Source organism: Cynoglossus semilaevis, chromosome 5, assembly GCF_000523025.1.
Source record: "Cynoglossus semilaevis isolate Cse_v1.0 chromosome 5, Cse_v1.0, whole genome shotgun sequence".
Lineage (NCBI taxonomy): Eukaryota > Metazoa > Chordata > Actinopteri > Pleuronectiformes > Cynoglossidae > Cynoglossus > Cynoglossus semilaevis.
The window spans coordinates 5,906,316-5,924,384 of NC_024311.1; the positions used below are offsets into that span (position 1 = coordinate 5,906,316).

Below are 18,069 nucleotides of genomic sequence, written 5' to 3' on the forward strand. Positions count from 1 at the left end.
GAGTGCAACGGAGAGAGAGAGAGAGAGAGAGAGAAGGACAGAGAGTGAGGGAAATGTCAAGTTCTGTTGCTACGTCACAGCTAAGACCAGCTGAAATATTTTATTTAGGGAAAGGATATTTCTTGAATGTTAATTTTGCTTATGTGCGCAGTGACGTATGATATTTTGGGGACCACACCAGGCGTGCGATGCGTATGTCTTTTCCAGGAAACTTTTCATTCCAGCAGTACTCAGGGGAGAGCAGCTTAGTTGGTTTGTGTAGGTAGAAGTATTTGTTGAGGTGACTCTCATCATGCCACACAGCCTCCACATTATTTACTTTGTCCGCCACAATGTTCTCAAAGCATGTATCTGTTAAATTCTTCACATTTTCCCATGTTCCCCCGAAGACAGCTGCATGGTAATAGAAATCTCCTGTTTTCATGAATGCCTTGGATTTAGGGTTTTTTTCATAATTGTACCTGGATTTTGGAGCCCTGTAAAACTGAGCATGAAACATGGCTACAGATTCTCCCAATGCCTCTGAGCCAAATCTTCCTTTAAACTCCTGATCGACGTCAAGGCAGAAGATGTATCTGAAGTTGTGACGAATCTCTGAATCGATTAGTGTTGATATTGTCTGCATACGCATCATAGAGACATCCTGCCACCTAGAGTGCCGTTCCACCTTGATAATTTTAATTTCTCTTTGAGGACCAAGCTCTATGTATGGTATTTGGTCTGGTAAATCAGAAAATATAAAATACGTTACTGGTAATCCCACCATAAAGTACTTCTCTGCACTGGTAAGGAAAGTCTTGAGGTAGACATTCAAGTACCTTTTGGAAAAGAAAAAGAGCAAATAATTGTTATTTAAAAATAGTAAAAAAAAAAAAAAGAAGTGATTAAAATATTAGAAGATAGTATATAATAATAATAATAATAATAATAATAATAATAATAATAATAATAATAATAATAATCATCATCATCATCATCGTAGTTCTATTAGGCATTCTATTGTTGTTGTTACAGTAAGCATTGCATACCATTAGGTGTCACTAATTCATTAACAATTGCACACTTACCCTCCCACTGCAAAAACTGTAACTGCCACATTTGTCTTGAGATGTATATGCATTTGGTCATAAATATGCTTGTCAAACATCCCTTCCCATATGATTGGAGCGTCCCATGGTGTTTTTGTTCGAACATCTGGTCTTGCTCTGAAATACAATGTATACAATGTTTAAACAAAAGAGCTCGCAAACAGCCAGGTACTTACACAGTTGCATTTAGGGAAAGCAAACAATAACCTTTCTAAATATATTGTAAATGAAACACTTCTGTCCTTTTGGTAAAGGGTAAACAGTTAGTTTTCCATATATACTGGATGTCCTATATTTATCTGCCCCACAATGGGGAAATTCACAGTGAGACTCTTTGAAACCTACACAAGTTGCCAGGGGAGATGTCATTAAGTTTATGGTTCCTCTGGGGCTCGAACCCGGGACCTTCTGTGTGTAAAGCAGATGTGTAAGGCAGGCATGCTTTTCTAGTCATGTCGACCACTCAAAGCACTTTACACTATAGGTTTGGCAAATTCCTTGGGAGGGGCATATACCTTCTGGGTGTAAGGCATTACACAAAGAGCTACAACCACCCCCCAATAAACAGTGTGTCAAAATAAAAAATACATGATACATGCATGTCTTCATATTCTCAACCTTCTGCTGCAATATGTCATATCATCACCATAGTAACAACACTGATCAGCTTGGCAATAAAATAAAAAAAAGAGACAGATTTCTTACGCATAATTCAGAGTGACGTCTATGTTGATGAGTTTCCTCACTTCCTCATTAGTGGTTTCTATTCTTTTCCTCTCATTAGAAAAGTATATTTCATACCTAGAATTGGTCATCATAAAATAGAAAAAAAAAAAACACATAAAAATGTTAAAGCAGCTTTGCCCACACATTGCTTTGGGTTTTAATACAGATATGATCATGAAGAGGCCAAAGGAGGCTGTTGGAATTGACCTCCAATATATGATGATTAAACCCAAACTGAAGATCAAAAGACCATGCAATTTCCCATATCTTCTGAAGTTGCGATAGATATCCCTGAAATAATTTGAAGCCAAAAACAATTAGATAAGACAAGACAATATTCACAACATTTTAGTATATTAGTGTGTTATATAGACCTGAAAACAAAAAAGAAATGACTGAAAAGGAAATTCATTTTTGATGAAAATATAATTACCTCATCATTGTAAAAACCAGATCTTGATTTTCCAAACACCAAATCCAAAACAGAGGATTGCTTCATAGAACAGAACCTTTAAAGAAAATAAAGCCATACAGAGCATATTACTTTCTGTTAACTAAAAAAAAAAAAGAAAGTAAAGTTTAGTGATTGACTACAGAATATACTGATCCACAGTGGATTAGACACCGGTACAGCAACTAAGTAATAATTAGGCACAGGTTCTGTGGCAGAAAAAAGTATCAATTAATCTAATTGACTGAATTATAGGTAGATGCTGGGCTCTTATCAGTAACGCAAGGGTTAATGCAATTAAAATGAACTTAATAGCCCTTTGGCATTCTCTCATTTTCATTTTGTAGATTCGTGACAGAGATGATTGTCTGGAAATAGTAAGGTACAGTGATCAAAGACAGCTAGCACTGGTCCACGTCACTGTATTTCAATAACTTAGCATTTTAATATTTGTACATCCAAAAATCAAAGACGCCAAGGTGACGTGTGTTTGTATCAAAAGGTATTTTTTAAACCTACTCATGCCATGATAATCGTGTTAATCGACACCCTTCCTGCAAATGTGTAGAAAAAACCCCATCATAATTTAAATGCTCAGGAGCAAAAGTTCACACAAAAATGTAAAAAAAAAAAAAAAAAAAAGGTACAATAGAAAAGAAATACAATGTAGGACAGACATAGAAGAAAGAAAAAACTCCAAACCGACTGCAACATGCAACCAGAAAAACAGCATTCTAAAGAAAATCAACAACAGAAACTGCTGAAAAATACATTATGAATTTCAAAGATCTATCGGTTTACAAAAACCACCAACCTATAATGTGTTGCTTTGGGTAAAAAGATAAATAAAACAAAACACAGAAGAAATTGTCTCACCCAGTCAAATGAAACAGCGAAAACAATAGACTCTCGTCAGCCTTAAGATAACACACCCATACAGTCAGATCGAAAAAAAAGGAAGCTGCCTTCCACACTCTCTTGTAAGCACTGATTAGTCGTTGGACAAAGTGAAGGTAGTAGTATTTAGTATAATACACACAATGCAAATGTGTCATGCCATGTACCAAAGCTAACAAGCCCTTTTTGTGTACAAATGTGAAACACATTAAACATGACACACTGCTCCAGTTAACTAAACTAACTAACATTTTCTTATGCTTTTGTCTGCTCTTACTTTGTCACAGAACATTTGTTTCACGTTTCTGTGAGGTGCTTGTGGGCCAGAGGTTGCATCCCTCAGACGCCATCCATCACCTCCCATCTCCTAACACTGGCAAAACACAGTTAGCCTTTGTTAGTGTTGCAGGAAGAAAAAAACAGTGTAAACATTTTATTAGGAAATCACAAGTGCTGATGATCAGAAACAGATTCTTCAACTCTTTCTGAGACACACTGGTAGAACTAATTTATACACACACTCAGACTTATTTTCAATAAAATACACTCACATTCTATTATTAAGCTCAGAAATAAATTAAAAAAAGTTAGATAAGGGTTCATGTGTAAAAGCTGCACAATGTTGAACTGTCAATGAGCTAAGGCCATATTTTAATATTAACCAGTGTTAAGTTTAGTAAGTAAGTGGATGTAGACTATATTTCCTATTCTTATGATGACAAATCCAGCTTGTTAGTACATGTTTTTAATTGATTGATCATTTCAATAGAGCTGTAACTCTTTGCCTGTAATTGTAATTCTATCCTTTAATCGTGTAAATAATTGTCTCTGCTTAGCAACAGCTTCTCCTGCCAGAGAGTTGTTTTCAACCACGTGACTACAGGCTTATTTTTGTCCATGCTTTTATCTGACCCCAGTGGATGTTTGCAAATGAGGTGTATTTTGATGCCTTTGTCTGATGTTGTCTGTACCAGTGGGTATGAGGAAGGGAGCCACAAATAGCTGCACTGACTGGTTCGGGCTCATTAATATGCATGCTTGTGACGGGGATGGTGTGCATGAAGTAACAGAACAGGTCAGATGGGAAGAATTCTGGAAAGTCTTAGTCTTCAGATGTCAGCATATGTACGTGTGTGTTTGTGTTGATGTGCACCTGATCAGTGTTTTTTTTTTTTAAGCCTAAGCTTGTAATCATCTCTATAACACTACTTGTGACTTAAGTACATTCCACTTCCCCCCTTTTCTTTTCCTTCCACTCCACCCCCCTCCTCACCCACTTGGCTGTCAGTAAGTGTCTGTAACCTAATTTCCTCATTCATGTCAAAACTGTTTTAACACTTTTCCCACGTGTCAAAAGTTAAGCAGTCAATCAGAATTCTAGGCCTATTTTCCCAGAATACCTTTTTCCAACAAGACCTCAGAACTAAGCATTTAAATATATTTCGTACTGCACAGTTTCACCGTGAAGCATCACTTCATTGTTGTTTGCCTGACAGGCCATGTTTGTTTGGTAAGCAAGGACAAGAAAAGCACTCAAAGTCAGACTAAAGAGTTAAGTTATATATTACAGCTGTTTGGAAACAACAACATGAAATGAATACTTGAAACAAGTCATTTGTGGTTTCAAATAAATAACAAGACAGATGTTAAATTGAACTAGCCATGTTTTGTATGTAAAGCAGCATTCACTATACAGTAGATAAAATATATTGTTTTCCTTCCAAATCGCAGAGACAGCGCGGTACTCACAGACCATGGTTGGATTCCTGCCTGGCATAATGTCCCAAAATGGCTCGGATTGATATATGAAAGAGCGCCAGTGAGAAAACATTCACTCTGTCTCTGCCACAACACTGTGTCGCGTTAATCACCTTCCTCTCCACCCTGCACCTGATGAAATGAGCACATTTTCCTACAGTATGAAAGGCCCCTGAGGGACGGAATGCTGAATGCTGCTGGGGAGTGACTCGCTTCTTACTCACTATGTCACATATATCACATCTTGACAGGTATGTTCCCTGAATCATGGGTAAAAACATACAGGTGTGATACTAAACCCAACTCAGCTTGTGAACAGTGGTTCGTACATGTTTCTTTTTTTACGGAAAAACCAAGTACAGTTATTACAAAAGTACCGATAACTCAAAAGCTGTCCTGTTGTACGTCTCTCTGTGAGTAAACTGCCTTATTCTAGAAAAAATGCTTATAACAATTAGGTTTTCTGTGGTTTCAATGGTGTTTTTTATTTATTTTTTTAATCTATGGATTGTGTTTGAAGAAGATTTTGGGACAGGGCAGGTCTTGATAAGCAAATCTCACTTGTTCTGAGGTTCGATGACCACATATTTCCTTGTGAGCATGATAGTGTTCACACCTTATCATTAGTTTATTAGGGTGTGTTTAAAAAACCTACGTCTGATGTAATAATTAAACACAAGGAACAAAGAACGCTCTCTGTGGTATCTTTTTAAAATGTTCATATAATTATTGGATTGTTTGCTGTTCTTCTTATCTCCTCTTTTATTTTAATGATAAAGAGTCTGTTGAGTTCATTTATTGTTTACTGTCTTTTCTTTTAACTATTTTTTCCTCTGTTTAACATGGCCAATCATTTAGAACAGAATGTGGATGCTCCATGGGTGGCTGTGTTTCATTTTAGCAAAAATGAGTGGCGTTCAACAGAAATGCAAAATGAATAATTTCATCTTTTTTCACCCCAACCCCCAGTCTGGGGACTGGTGCCAGTCCATAGGTTATGTGGTACCGGGACATAGTGGAAAAAATGTACTTAAGCTTTTACTAATTTACTTTATTCAAAAAGACAGCTTTTACTAATTTACTTTATTAAAAAAGAATCATCACATCTCTTTTCTTTTTTATTACAAGATAATCTGGCAATGTTTCAAAACAAAAGGTCATACAGACTCAACAGAATGAAATCTAAAAGATGTTTTATTTTGAAAAAATGATTGATCCTTCAAGGATGATGGGGTATTACCGGTCTGCAGTAATGGCTGATACTGGCCGATCGGTCCTTGGTACAAAAAAGGTTGGGTAACAGCAGCATCAGTGAACTTCAGGGTAGACTAACAAAAGATTTAGCCAAGGATTAAAGTAAATGTGTTGGTTACCCTAGTACTAATCAATAGAGAGACTCAAACCAATAAAACTCACAGGTTTAATTGCTTGTATTTCTTTCACCACATGATATGGTTAGCAACACATTGGCTCTACTCTCATAAAGCACTGTACTGTGCAATGCCTAATCTTGTTAATTGAAGATGTGTTTTGTCATAAAGAGACATTAATAATATGAATACAGAGATTGAAATAAATATCTCATTACTATATCATTAAATATCTAATTAATACTTTCTTGGCAAACTGAAAATGATGTCTTCCTGTTGGATCATCTAACAAGAACTTAGAATTTAAAGTTAGACGCCTAAAGGTAAGAAAACTACATTATCATTAAGGTTACTCAAGCTTTCATATCTCAGATGAAAACCATAAAGGATCATGTAACACTTTAAGCAATAAAAGCACAAATCCAAATAACCATAGCCATAGCATTATACCATAAACTAACAAATGACACAGATAAAAAAAGTTTATTCAAGGATATATCACAGGAATACTTTAGGAAAAAAGATACCAACAACTGTTTCTGACCTCTGTGAAACTCCAAAGCACTGTATACAGGTGTACTGCAGTTATATGGAGTCTAAAGATGAGTTCAATTTAGTCACCTCTTATGACACAAATATATTCTACCTTTTCTATTTTGTGTTGCTGTATGAAATGTCGAAACATGTCAAAAAGACCTTTTTTTATGAAAGGCCGGGTATTAAATACATAAATAAAACCAAGAGTGCACATAGTTGCAGAGTTGAAGACTCATACTGTAGGTCACTTGAAATCACGGAGGGAGTCATACTGTTTCACTGCCCAGACCAGGCGGCTGATGCGTATGTGCCTTTTCTCGTTATGAAGTCTCTTGTCCCAGCAATACTCTGGAGAGAGCAGCTTGGTTGGTTTGTGAAGCCAAAAGTATTTGTTCAAGTGACTTTCATCATGCCACTTGGCCTCTACATTATTTTTCTTGTCCTCCATGATGCTCTGATGGCAGGTGTCTGTTAAATTCTTCACATTTTCCCAAAATCCTCCAAAGATAGCAGCATGGTAATAAAAATCTCCTGTTTCCATGAACGCCACCGAGTCTAGGTTTTTATCATAGGTGAACCTGTACTTTGGAAGCTTATAAAAGTGGGAATGGAGCAAAGCCACAGACTGGCCCAGAGCCTCAGAGCCAAACCTCGCTTTAAACACTTGATCTACATCAAAGGCAAAGACGTACCTGAAGCTGTGACGAATCTCTGTTTCGATCAGCTTCGATATTGTCTGCATACGCATCATGGAGATGTCCTGCCACCTACTGAGCTTTTCCACTTTTTTAACATTCACATGTCTCTGAGAAGCCAGCTCTACGATTGATACATTTTCTGGTGAATCAGTAAACACATAATAAGTGACAGGTAATCCTACCATGAAATATTTTTCTGCAGAGGTAAGAAAGGTTTCCAGGTAGACGTCAAGGTATCTGTAAAAAAACAAAACAAAAAACAAAACAGGAAATAAATCAATGAAAATGATAAATCATTTTTTTAAGTCATATAGTCACATATAAGGGACCGTCCAAGGGGCACAAACCTGCCAACAGCGAACACAGTGACTGCTATAGACGACTCAAGTTGAATGTGTATTGTGTCATAAATAGAAGGGTTAAACATTCCCTGCCACAGGATAGGAGCATCCCAAGAAGTTTTTGTCCGAACATCCGGTCTGGCACTAAGAATAAAAACATGATTGAAATTAACACGCAACATTTTTTTGTTTTTGGCAATATGTTATGGTTTTAATACAATCCCTTTTTCTAAACTAGGCAGTAAATAAATTAATTTGTAGTCACTATAGCAAAATAAATATTTTGGGGTAGCAGTGCCAAGTTTGGGTATTAAAAGAGCCAGTTTATGATTTAGTGTCCTGCTACACTGTAAAGGCATGACCTTCAAGCTAAAAAGTGAGCATTCTTAGCTGTCCTGCCTGCAAACCAGATATGAACTAACAACTTACACCAAAACATGCTAACATTAGTATATTCAAAAATAATAATACGTTAGTTAGTTTGTAAGTCCTATGGATTTTATTTTACCATTTTGGCTGAATGCAGGTTTGAGTTCATTACCTTAAGTTTGTGTGTGCTATCTGAAAACTCTCTTACCTGAAGTTTAGTGTGAAATCTACATCCACAAGATGTCTCAGCTCTTCCTCAATGTCCTCTGGATAATGGACAGTATTTGACAAATCTCTGTAATAATCACCAGCACTAGATTGTATGAACATTGTCTAACAACAACTCTTGTAAAATAAATAAATATCCAAATGATGTGCCATGTCATTTACCTTGAAATTATGAAGGTTAGGGTGACAAAGAGAAGAAAGCAGCAGATGTGCTTTATTCGCCTGGCCCTATGAACAGAGCAGCTGGAAGGACCAGTTTGGTTGCAGTTATTATTTAAAAAAAAAATATATTAATTTGCAAATAGGCACATGCAAGTGATCCAGTGTAAGGTAAAGGTCTATGGATGTAGACCTGACAGGAACACCTATGTTCACTATATGGTATATGAATATTTTGGCATACCCCAAACACAGGTTTACTGCTCAGGTTAATGGCCTTAACAGTAAACAGTTATGTTCATTTTGGTGGTGCCTTTAGTGTCTGCTTTGTTTTTTCCCATATTAATGTTCTTTGGTCCGACTCTCAAAACCTTTAATTTATACTCAGCTGGCAGTTAGGTCCTTGTTCCAGAGATTATAACCGGACTGCTCAGGGTCACTGTGTTGTTGTTTTTGAAGTCCTAACATATAGTGTTTTTCAAACAAAATATTTTTTTTTATTTCAAAGCAAGCAATGCAACTCCAAAATACCTCATAGCTGTTCAAGACCTGTGTAGAACCTGGAATTGGACTGTCAAAGCATCTTTAAAAACAAAAACACACAAATAAATAAGATTAATTAATTAATTAAGAATGTATATAAAACATGGGATAATAAATAAAAAGCCAATCATTAAAAACAAAAAAAGAAACACAACCTTTCAGTCCAATCACAATGTTTGGGGAATGTTTGGGGAAGTAAAGGTAAAACACATCCGACCACCGTGTTGCCTGTGTTTACAGAGGATTCTGACCTCCCTCATCTTTTTCTATGAAGTGCACTGATTGCATCAGATTTCAACAAATGTAGTAGTAAAAGGAGGAGAAAAAAGTCAAATAAAATTAATGTTTTATACGGAAAAGACTAAGTTATATACAGTACTAGTCCAGAAAATCTGGTTTGTGCACAGCACTGACAGACGAGGCTACTTCAGTCTAGTCTGCCTTGTCACAGACAAACCCCATTTTTCATCGTAAAATCAGCAGCTGTAACAACCTGGTTTACCTAATGTAATGGCCAGATTTGAGTATTCGTGTATATATTATGTGTATAACACCAACATATATGAGTAAATGTAGAAGTTTTCTAAACAGCCGATAGTTTTTTTTATGTTTAGCGTTTACAAATGTAGAATATGGAATGTATTTAAAGATATTCTGAACATTTTCTATTGTGATCATTTTATAAGAAACTTTTAAACACTCCTAAACAAGCCTCCTTAAACCATCTTGCGACTTTGTTAAGCAGTTTTCATTCATGCTGCTGTTAAAAATCGACTAAATGGTACTCACAAAACTTGGTTTCTCTCTGTGCTCCGTGTAATTATCCAAATTTTCCAACAGGTTTAAAAAAAGCTTGGGACTGTGCTCTTGGTGTTGGACAACATCCTCTTCTCCTCATACACCCAACAAATAGGGCCAGTCCAAGCCATGAGTAGGCCCCCTGAGGCACTTCGACTTGAAATGTGGCTTAACGCATGTCAGCCATTCCCCTTTTCAGTGGCTCTCCCATGTGCTATTTCTAGCTCTCCACCTCCACGTGATCATATGCTTCAGCTGCTGATCTCTGTTTTAATTTTTTTTTTTTACACTCTAATCTAACTGTTCTGGAAAGTTCACAGGAAAGCATAAAATCATCTGATTCTCTTCCACAAGGAATATGGGTTTTGTTGCAGTTACAATTTTTCAATTTTTCAAGAATACACACTACACTGCATAAATATTGACGTGTGGTCAGACGTGTTGTCAGAGCCAACAACTTTACGGCACCATTCAACAGACTATTGACAGTAACAGAGCCATGTAGGTGTTTCAAAAGCATCAAATGATGGCCGTCTGTTTTACTTAGTCCACCTGTTCTTTGACGTCATAGCACTCGTCTTAAAAATGCATCCCGTAATTAAGCAACAAAACAAGACAGACCTGATCATCAGGCTTTTCCTCTTATACCCAACCCAAAACGGAATGAACTTAAGTTGTTCATCTTACATGAGTAAAGTCTCCAAGACTGCCACAACTTTTCATATTACTGTTCATCAAAAAATACATTTTTTGACAGTAAAGGCTGCAGTGACTCCAGAGAAGTGAACTGAATATCTATGCGTTTTATCGTGACTTTTTTATCACCAAATGATCATGTTATTTTCCTAAATGCTCATTATCATAAATTTGCCATGGTATCTCATTTTTATTGATAAAAGAAATTGTTCATTTGTAGCTTTTAAACATCTAAAATACTTACATTGGAGTTTTTACTTTCTATTAGGATATGCTCGTATTCTATGGGCATTATTTCACTGTGGCGCCGTAATTCGAGGATGTAAATATAAATATAATATAAATATGAGGATTCGTGGGTGACGAAACGTTGAAACCGTTGAGGTGTCCCCGCTGCGATATCTGCTGGATTTAAAGCATCACTACAGGCAACCTTGATGACATACTGGCAAAGTTTAATCATTCTGACAGTAGTGATGAATGATCATAAATAACAAAAAGACCTAATAATTTCTATCTGTCTAATTCCGCATGTTCAACGCATAATCCACGCGTTAGTAACAAACATTTTAAACCATGTAAATTCATAATTATGAATTTATTATAAGTTCCACATGCCTTAAATTTAAGGAAGGGTTATCATTTGTGTAATTGGTCAGACTGAAGTTGGACCTAATGTCTTTGAAACAACTGACATACTGCATACATCAACAATCAAACCAATACGACTCACTTCTGACTGCAGATGACCAAGAGCGTTGGCACTCGGGAGGACATTTTGAGTTTTAAATCCAACTAAAACACTTTTTGTACACAAAGGGGGAGATGGTAGGGGTTTCTTCTAATTACAATAATCAAAAAGCGTCCGTAACGCTGACACGAGACAGACACACTAATACCGGGTTTTAAACTTTACGCTGGTACACACGTCCAAATATACCCTACTACGCAATTTCCGGTAGGTGGTTCATTCTTTCCGGTCAATTTAATGCGTTTGCTAAACTATTTGATTTTGAAAATATTAAAGTTGTATCATCATATGATATGCTTTTAAAATATAGGCTGGTATTTAAAATATGTATTTTTATACTCAAATATGGTGCACTTATATGGTGTATTTTTAGCTTCTTGCCAAAACAATAACAACAACAACCCCCTCATGCCATTCTATGATGAAACGTTTTTATAAAATTGTATAACTTTGTTAACAACTAATAGTTTGATATTGTGTTTTACACAAACTGGCCACTGTGTTCTTGAGACCACCAGATTCAAAGAAATTGTTGCCCATTCACCCACGTACTATCCGGCCGGTCATGTATCAAAGCATTTAGACTTAACGATTTCAAATAAATATAAATGTAAAGTTATGACGGATAACTGATACAATGGCTATAGAGGTCATTTAGAAGAACATGTTGCCGTAGGTTAAACCAAAAGCAGCAATGAGGACGTCTCTGGCGCCCCCGGGTGTCAGGGTCTCAGGTTTTCTGGTGCGCTTTTGGCCACTAGATAGCAGTAGCATCACAAGGGACGTCATCACATTTCTGTTTAAAGAAGAGTTTTACTACTAGATATTTTTTAAATATTATTTCTTACACTAAACACTGTTTGGTAGAATAAAGAACTTGGAATAAAAATGGCACGATCAAGCTCAATATGTCTTTCATTTTTGTTCTTACACATTACGCTTCACATGAAAAAATCACTATAAAATGTATTTTGTTTATGAAGGACATTTCATGAAATTACTTTTAAATTCTGTGGTGGTCTTTATTTTTTTATTATTACTAAATAATATAATTTCAAAAGTAATACACAATGCATTTTGAAATCTGCACATCAAAATCTTAATTCAATGTAATGACAATTATGTGTTTTTTTCTGTTAAAAAAAATAAAAAGTTAAACTGTGATGTCAATCTGGTTGGAAATTGCTTGATGTGACTCAGTGAATGAATAATATTGTGGCACAATTTCTACATTTCATATTGAACTGATCAATTGCAATCACTATTAAGCCTGTGACAATAACACTGTTTCATAAACTGTATAATAATGTGTTTATTTTTATTTTTCAACATGACAGTGTATACAGTGAGTAGGGTTGCTGTGTTAATATTTATAAAAACCTTAGAAACTATAAACCAAAGTCCACATTCACACCTTCTGAAATTTAGGCATCACCCTGCAGTACCGCTTTGGACCGCCTGGGGGTCATGGGCCAGATGTGGAAGACCTCGGATGTACACAAAGTAAGGTTTGTAAGGCATGTTTTCAATTATTTATACTCGTAATATACTGTATCGGTGAGAAAGAAGAGCATGTTTTTTTTAATGCGTCAATGTATCTAGCTTTTGTTGAGCCACACTCTGCTTTAGAGTAACTGCTCTCTTTGTCTGCGCTGTCTGTGTTTTATGATCCACACAGTGTCATATTACAGCAACGTGACACAATAAGTCTTTTGTTTTGAGTGTGTGCGTGCAGTTTGTTGTAGGTCTTTAAGAGCACAGCACTCCAAAACTGGTTCAGATAAACGTCAAACGAGATTACACTGGCTATTAAAACAATTAAAAAGGAGTTTGTCAAAGAATATTACTACTCAAATCAAAAGATTAGATCAATAATGGTCAAATGTCACTTATCAGGATCACAGTTACTGTGCATACGTATAGGGTTTTATAGTGTATAAGGGTTAGCAGTTCAAAATAAATATACGAATAAAAGTGTTAATACAACAGTAAGAAAAAAAAGAGTTGTTATTAAGCATTGTTTTTATCACGAAGGGTTTCGTAATATTTTTCTGCCCACAACATACGGATGATGAGTATGTCCTTGGCAGGTAGAGTCTCGTCCCAGCAGTACTCCGGTGAGAGCAGCTTGGTGGGTTTGTGCAGCCAAAAGTATTTATTAAGGTGACTCTCGTCGTGCCACAGGGCCTCCACCTGATTTAATTTATCTTCCATGATGTTCTCCAAACATTCATCCGTTAAATTTTTCACATTTTTCCAACGGCCTCCGAAGATCGCAGCGTGGTAATAGAAGTCTCCAGTGTACATGAACGCTTTGGATTTTGGGTTTCTGTCGTAAGTGAACCTGTGCTTTGGAAGATTGTAATAGTGAGCGTGAAGCAAAGCCACAGAATCCCCCAGAGCCTCTGAGCCAAAACGTCCTTTGAACTCCTGGTCCACGTCAAAGCAGAAGACGTACTGAAAGCTGTGACGAATCTCAGATTCGATCGTAACTGATATTGTCCGCATGCGCATCATGGAGATGTCCTGCCACCTGGTGTACTTCGCAACCTCAATAACTTTCATGTTTCGCTGTGGTCCCAGCTCTAGTTCTGGGACTTTTTCTGGGTTATCAGTGAACACATAGTAAGTGACTCGTAATCCCAACATAAAGTGTCTTTCCGCAGAGACGAGAAAAGTCTTGAGTTAAACATCCAGGTATCTACAGAGAGAGAGACAAATGACATGGGGGTCACTTATGGATTTATATAAAAAAAAACTTCACACAAACTGACTTGTTTTTTTCTAACCTTATTGAAAATTTCATCAAACATAGCAGACTTTTTTTATTTTAAACTTTGGCATTGTGAAACCAAAAAAAGAACACAAACCTGCCCACAGCAAAAACAGTGAGTGCAACAGAAGAATTGAGTCGTATGTGGAACTGGTCAGAAACATAAGGGTCAAACACCCCTTCCCAAATAATAGGAGCATTCCATGGTGTGTTTGTCAAAACATCTGGTCTGGTTCTGAAATGAAAGTAGCATGCAGAAGTTATTGTTAATATCCTACAACATGGGTTGTTTGGTTGGTATGTCTAACAAACACTAACCTCAAGGGATTTATTTCTTAATGCTGACAATTAGATCAGTATCCAATTGGACAATTACACAGTTTCAAACACTGCAGTTCCAGGTATTTAGAATTTGTACTAAAGCAGACAGAACCTTCAAACAAAATGCAACATCGGAAGTTATGCAGCCTCATACAAGAAAACTGATTTCTCACCCCGAGTCAAGTTGGTTTTTGTGCAGCCATCTTGTTGCTTCCTTACTCGGCACTGGCCATATGTCCCAAAGATTAAGGCTAAACAAGTACCTGAATTTGAGAACAGTGTGAAAGTGTAACACACTCATTTCAATGCCAATTTTCTGTCAATAAATGTTGATGATGTGTTCAGTTCTGAAGATTTGCGAGTCATGACATTCACCTTGAAGATAAGAAGGTCACAGTGGTGACAACAAAGAGAATAGAGCAGAAGGAGGACACTCTCCTAGCTCTGTCAGGGATGCCACTGGAATCACACACAAACATTGAAGAGTGTTATTCTGAAGTGTGAACGGGTGATGGAAATCATTTTAAATAGTTGTGGAATATTCAAATTTATTTCAAGTCTAGTTTCTATTTCTGTCCGTCTTGTAACTACTATACTAATCCAAAAAAATACACAAAAAGCAACTGGACAAAGTAGGTTTTTTTTTTTTTTTTTTTTGAAGACCTTTCACCTCTCATCCAAGAGGCTTCTTCAGTTTTGACTGACCACTGGGAAATTCTGGTATATAGCCTTAAGAGGGCTACATACCTGTAACGAGGGTCATTGCAGAAAGGGGGGATGGAGGTGTGGTGAAACCCATCGTATTCAAAGGAGGGCAGAGTGTAAAGTCACCAGTTTGGAGGTGTGAATGGGGAGTGGTACCATAGCTATGGACTAATAGTTTCACCTGAGCGACACTTTTGGCTGGGTGTCCTTTGAAATGAAACTGTGGTCTTTCTTCAGAGAGAGGGTTGAAATTATTTGGACTCAGAGCGACGTTACAGGTGAATGAAAGGTCTCAAACCACCTCCTCTGTTGAGTGACTGCACTGTAGGGTGTTGGTGGGTTTAAAATGTACAGGAGTTTGGTGCTAGTAAAAAATTCTCCTAAGTTTTTCGGAGGTTCCGGCAACATAAGGAATGACAATACCTCAGTCAGACAAAGACTGGTTTAATCAAAGGTCAAAATACCTCACCACAAACAGAGCAACGTTGTATATGCAGTACAGTGCAGTGAAGACTGCCCTGATCTCTACATTGGGGAAACCAAACAACTGCTGTACAAGCATACCAAAGACCCTCGTTACAGGTATGTATCCCCTTGTAGGCTAAATACCAGAATTTCCCAGTGGTCAGTCAGAACTGTTAGTAGCCCTAGTGTATTGTTAAAAATCTAATATTTTGCCTTTGTTTATGTAAAGTTTTATAGTTTTAAAAAGTGATGCCCTAATGCCTTATAATACATTTTAAGCTTTGTGTGCCAAGAGCACTTGAAAGCCACACAATCCCGACCCTGTATATTCTAAAACAATGCAACTTTCTTGAGTATCTGTCGCAGTGAATCGTCAGATTTCTTACATCATATTTGTGAAAAGTGGTCCTTGGATTTCCCCGCAAACAAACTCAGATAAGGGTGAAGGTCTCGTTTTACAGTATCTGCAAAAACAACAAGAATATTTGGATTCAGTTGAGTTGCCTTTTGTATAAAATTGCATTTTGCCTTCATTGTGTTGGTGTGATGAAATGTGTTGGACGAGATTTGACAGGCCAGTGGCAAAACAAGGAACTGTAACGCCAGTAATACGAGAACATGTCAGGCAAGAAAAACAGCTGAATTTGTATAGAAAAACAAACTGAAGCAGTACCACGGACCAGGTAAGTTGGCACGTTCACAAACACGCTTGGCAGGCAGAATAACAGGATTCTTTGTGCAGGCCTTAAAAGCTAACTCTCATCACAGTCTTTTAAATCACTCAAAAAGAACCATAGAATATTTCTGCTTCTCCGCAGTTTTATTTTTTAAGCTGGAAGGCTGTAGTGTAAAATCAGATCAGATTTATTGCAAACAGCATTGGGTACTGACTGAAACTTTTATGGCTGAAAGAAAGTTTGTTTTCCAAATATAATTTATCAAAAACCTAACCCTTGTGTCTAATGTTTGAAGGTATAGCTGTCATATGAGGTAATAAGTGTATTTGTTGTCCTATTTCTATAACGTCCTATATATTAGACACTGCATAATCAAATGCTGTCATCAGCTTGTGTTACCTGTTACTCCGAAACTGAGATGTTGAACTAATATAGAATTTGTTCTACATAAAACTTTATACAGGAGTCAAGTCAATATTTTCACTGGTACATAAATGTATTATGAGTATTTCCTACAGTTTAAATCAATCCACTGTCAATGAGAATCTTATTTTAAGTAAAGCTTTGAGGGAGGGAGTTATTTACATGTATGCCCTAAAGCAGAGCTGCCCAATATGTGGTTTGGGGTCTACCAGTAGATCACAAAGTACATCATTAGCAAACAAAATTAAAAAAGTGTGGACACAGTGAACTATAATGTACACAGAGGTATACACATGATCACATTTAAAAGCATGAAGAGAGTAATACTTGTAAAGTCATGTTTTACCTGGATGTCCTTCCCTGGCTGCCACTGAGAAAAGTGTCAGGTCCTCGTGCTGTGAGATTTATGTCTCACTTGACACACAGTCACTCTGCCGTCAATACACGTTTGACATATCGGCCAGTGGTATTGCTTTGGTGATATTTAAATAATAATAAAAACACTCACACTCGAGAGTGTAGTACAAGAGTGCAGGTTGTAGGAGAGGGGCCTGTTCTGAAAAGAGCTCCACCAACCAATGGAGAGGCAGTGAGTATCAAAGAGACAGGTCTAACAAGTCTGAGTAATACCCAGCACACGGATTCCTCTACTGCAGTGTGCAGTAAAGCAATGCTCCACACTTTCTGCTTACCTAGAAAATAGAAAGTCTTGGTCATTATTCCACTGTGAGTGCTGAGTTTGAAGACACTCCACAGACTGAATAGAATACAGTGGACTGTCAATGGATACAGGTTTTGTGGCACTTGTGATTCTGGTTCAGACAATTACAACAATGAGTTTCAGACATCAGTATTAACGATGTGAGCCTCTAGCTAAAGGCCATTAACTTTACACATTTTTCCTTCATGGTATAATTTATAGTTTAGTATTTAGTTACATTTTGTCTCTCTTTTACACCTTGTCTCTCACGCTCACTTGTACCTGACCCACTCCCAAAAATCAATGTGATAGAACATACTGTACCTTAACAAAGCCCCAGCCCCACAGGCTTCATCACAAAAAAGTGTGTATACTCCATTCCATTCCCAGGAAGATTAAAAAAAAAAAAAAGTAAAACATTTCCAAACTACTTCCATCTATCTGTAAACAGGTGGGGACAGATCGGCTCAGTATCTGAACACACCCACATCAAAAAAACTCTGCTCTTTGGTTTGTTTATCCAAAGCTGTGTGTACACCTTCTTTCTTCATCCCACTTGGAGCATACTGTATACTTGAGGACTTGAACCTGTTCT

General features: G+C 37.0%; 2 protein-coding genes and 1 pseudogene across 3 annotated transcripts; all 3 read right to left on the bottom strand.

Moving 5' to 3' along the window:
* LOC103378787 (N-acetyllactosaminide alpha-1,3-galactosyltransferase-like) lies at positions 1 to 2,252 on the bottom strand. Its single transcript, XM_025055853.1, has 5 exons — positions 2,248 to 2,252; positions 2,022 to 2,105; positions 1,794 to 1,889; positions 1,068 to 1,205; positions 1 to 818 (listed from the first exon to the last, which is right to left on the bottom strand). Exons 1-5 carry the CDS (start codon positions 2,250 to 2,252, stop codon positions 140 to 142), a joined length of 1,002 nt encoding a protein of 333 aa, XP_024911621.1. The 3' UTR covers positions 1 to 139.
* A 3,786-nt stretch (positions 2,253 to 6,038) lies between these two features.
* LOC103378786 (N-acetyllactosaminide alpha-1,3-galactosyltransferase-like) lies at positions 6,039 to 12,367 on the bottom strand. Of its 2 annotated transcripts, none has more exons than XM_008310115.3 (6): positions 9,955 to 11,382; positions 9,154 to 9,205; positions 8,626 to 8,706; positions 8,444 to 8,530; positions 7,873 to 8,010; positions 6,039 to 7,762 (listed from the first exon to the last, which is right to left on the bottom strand). In XM_008310115.3, exons 2-6 carry the CDS (start codon positions 9,156 to 9,158, stop codon positions 7,072 to 7,074), a joined length of 1,002 nt encoding a protein of 333 aa, XP_008308337.1. In that variant the 5' UTR covers positions 9,159 to 9,205; positions 9,955 to 11,382; the 3' UTR covers positions 6,039 to 7,071. The 2 variants fall into 2 exon arrangements, with proteins under 2 accessions (XP_008308337.1, XP_008308336.1); XM_008310114.3 differs by lacking the exon at positions 9,955 to 11,382 and adding an exon at positions 11,393 to 12,367 and having other exon boundaries at positions 6,040 to 7,762.
* An 896-nt stretch (positions 12,368 to 13,263) lies between these two features.
* LOC103378788 (N-acetyllactosaminide alpha-1,3-galactosyltransferase-like) lies at positions 13,264 to 18,057 on the bottom strand (annotated as a pseudogene).
* Positions 18,058 to 18,069: the final 12 nt, after the last annotated feature.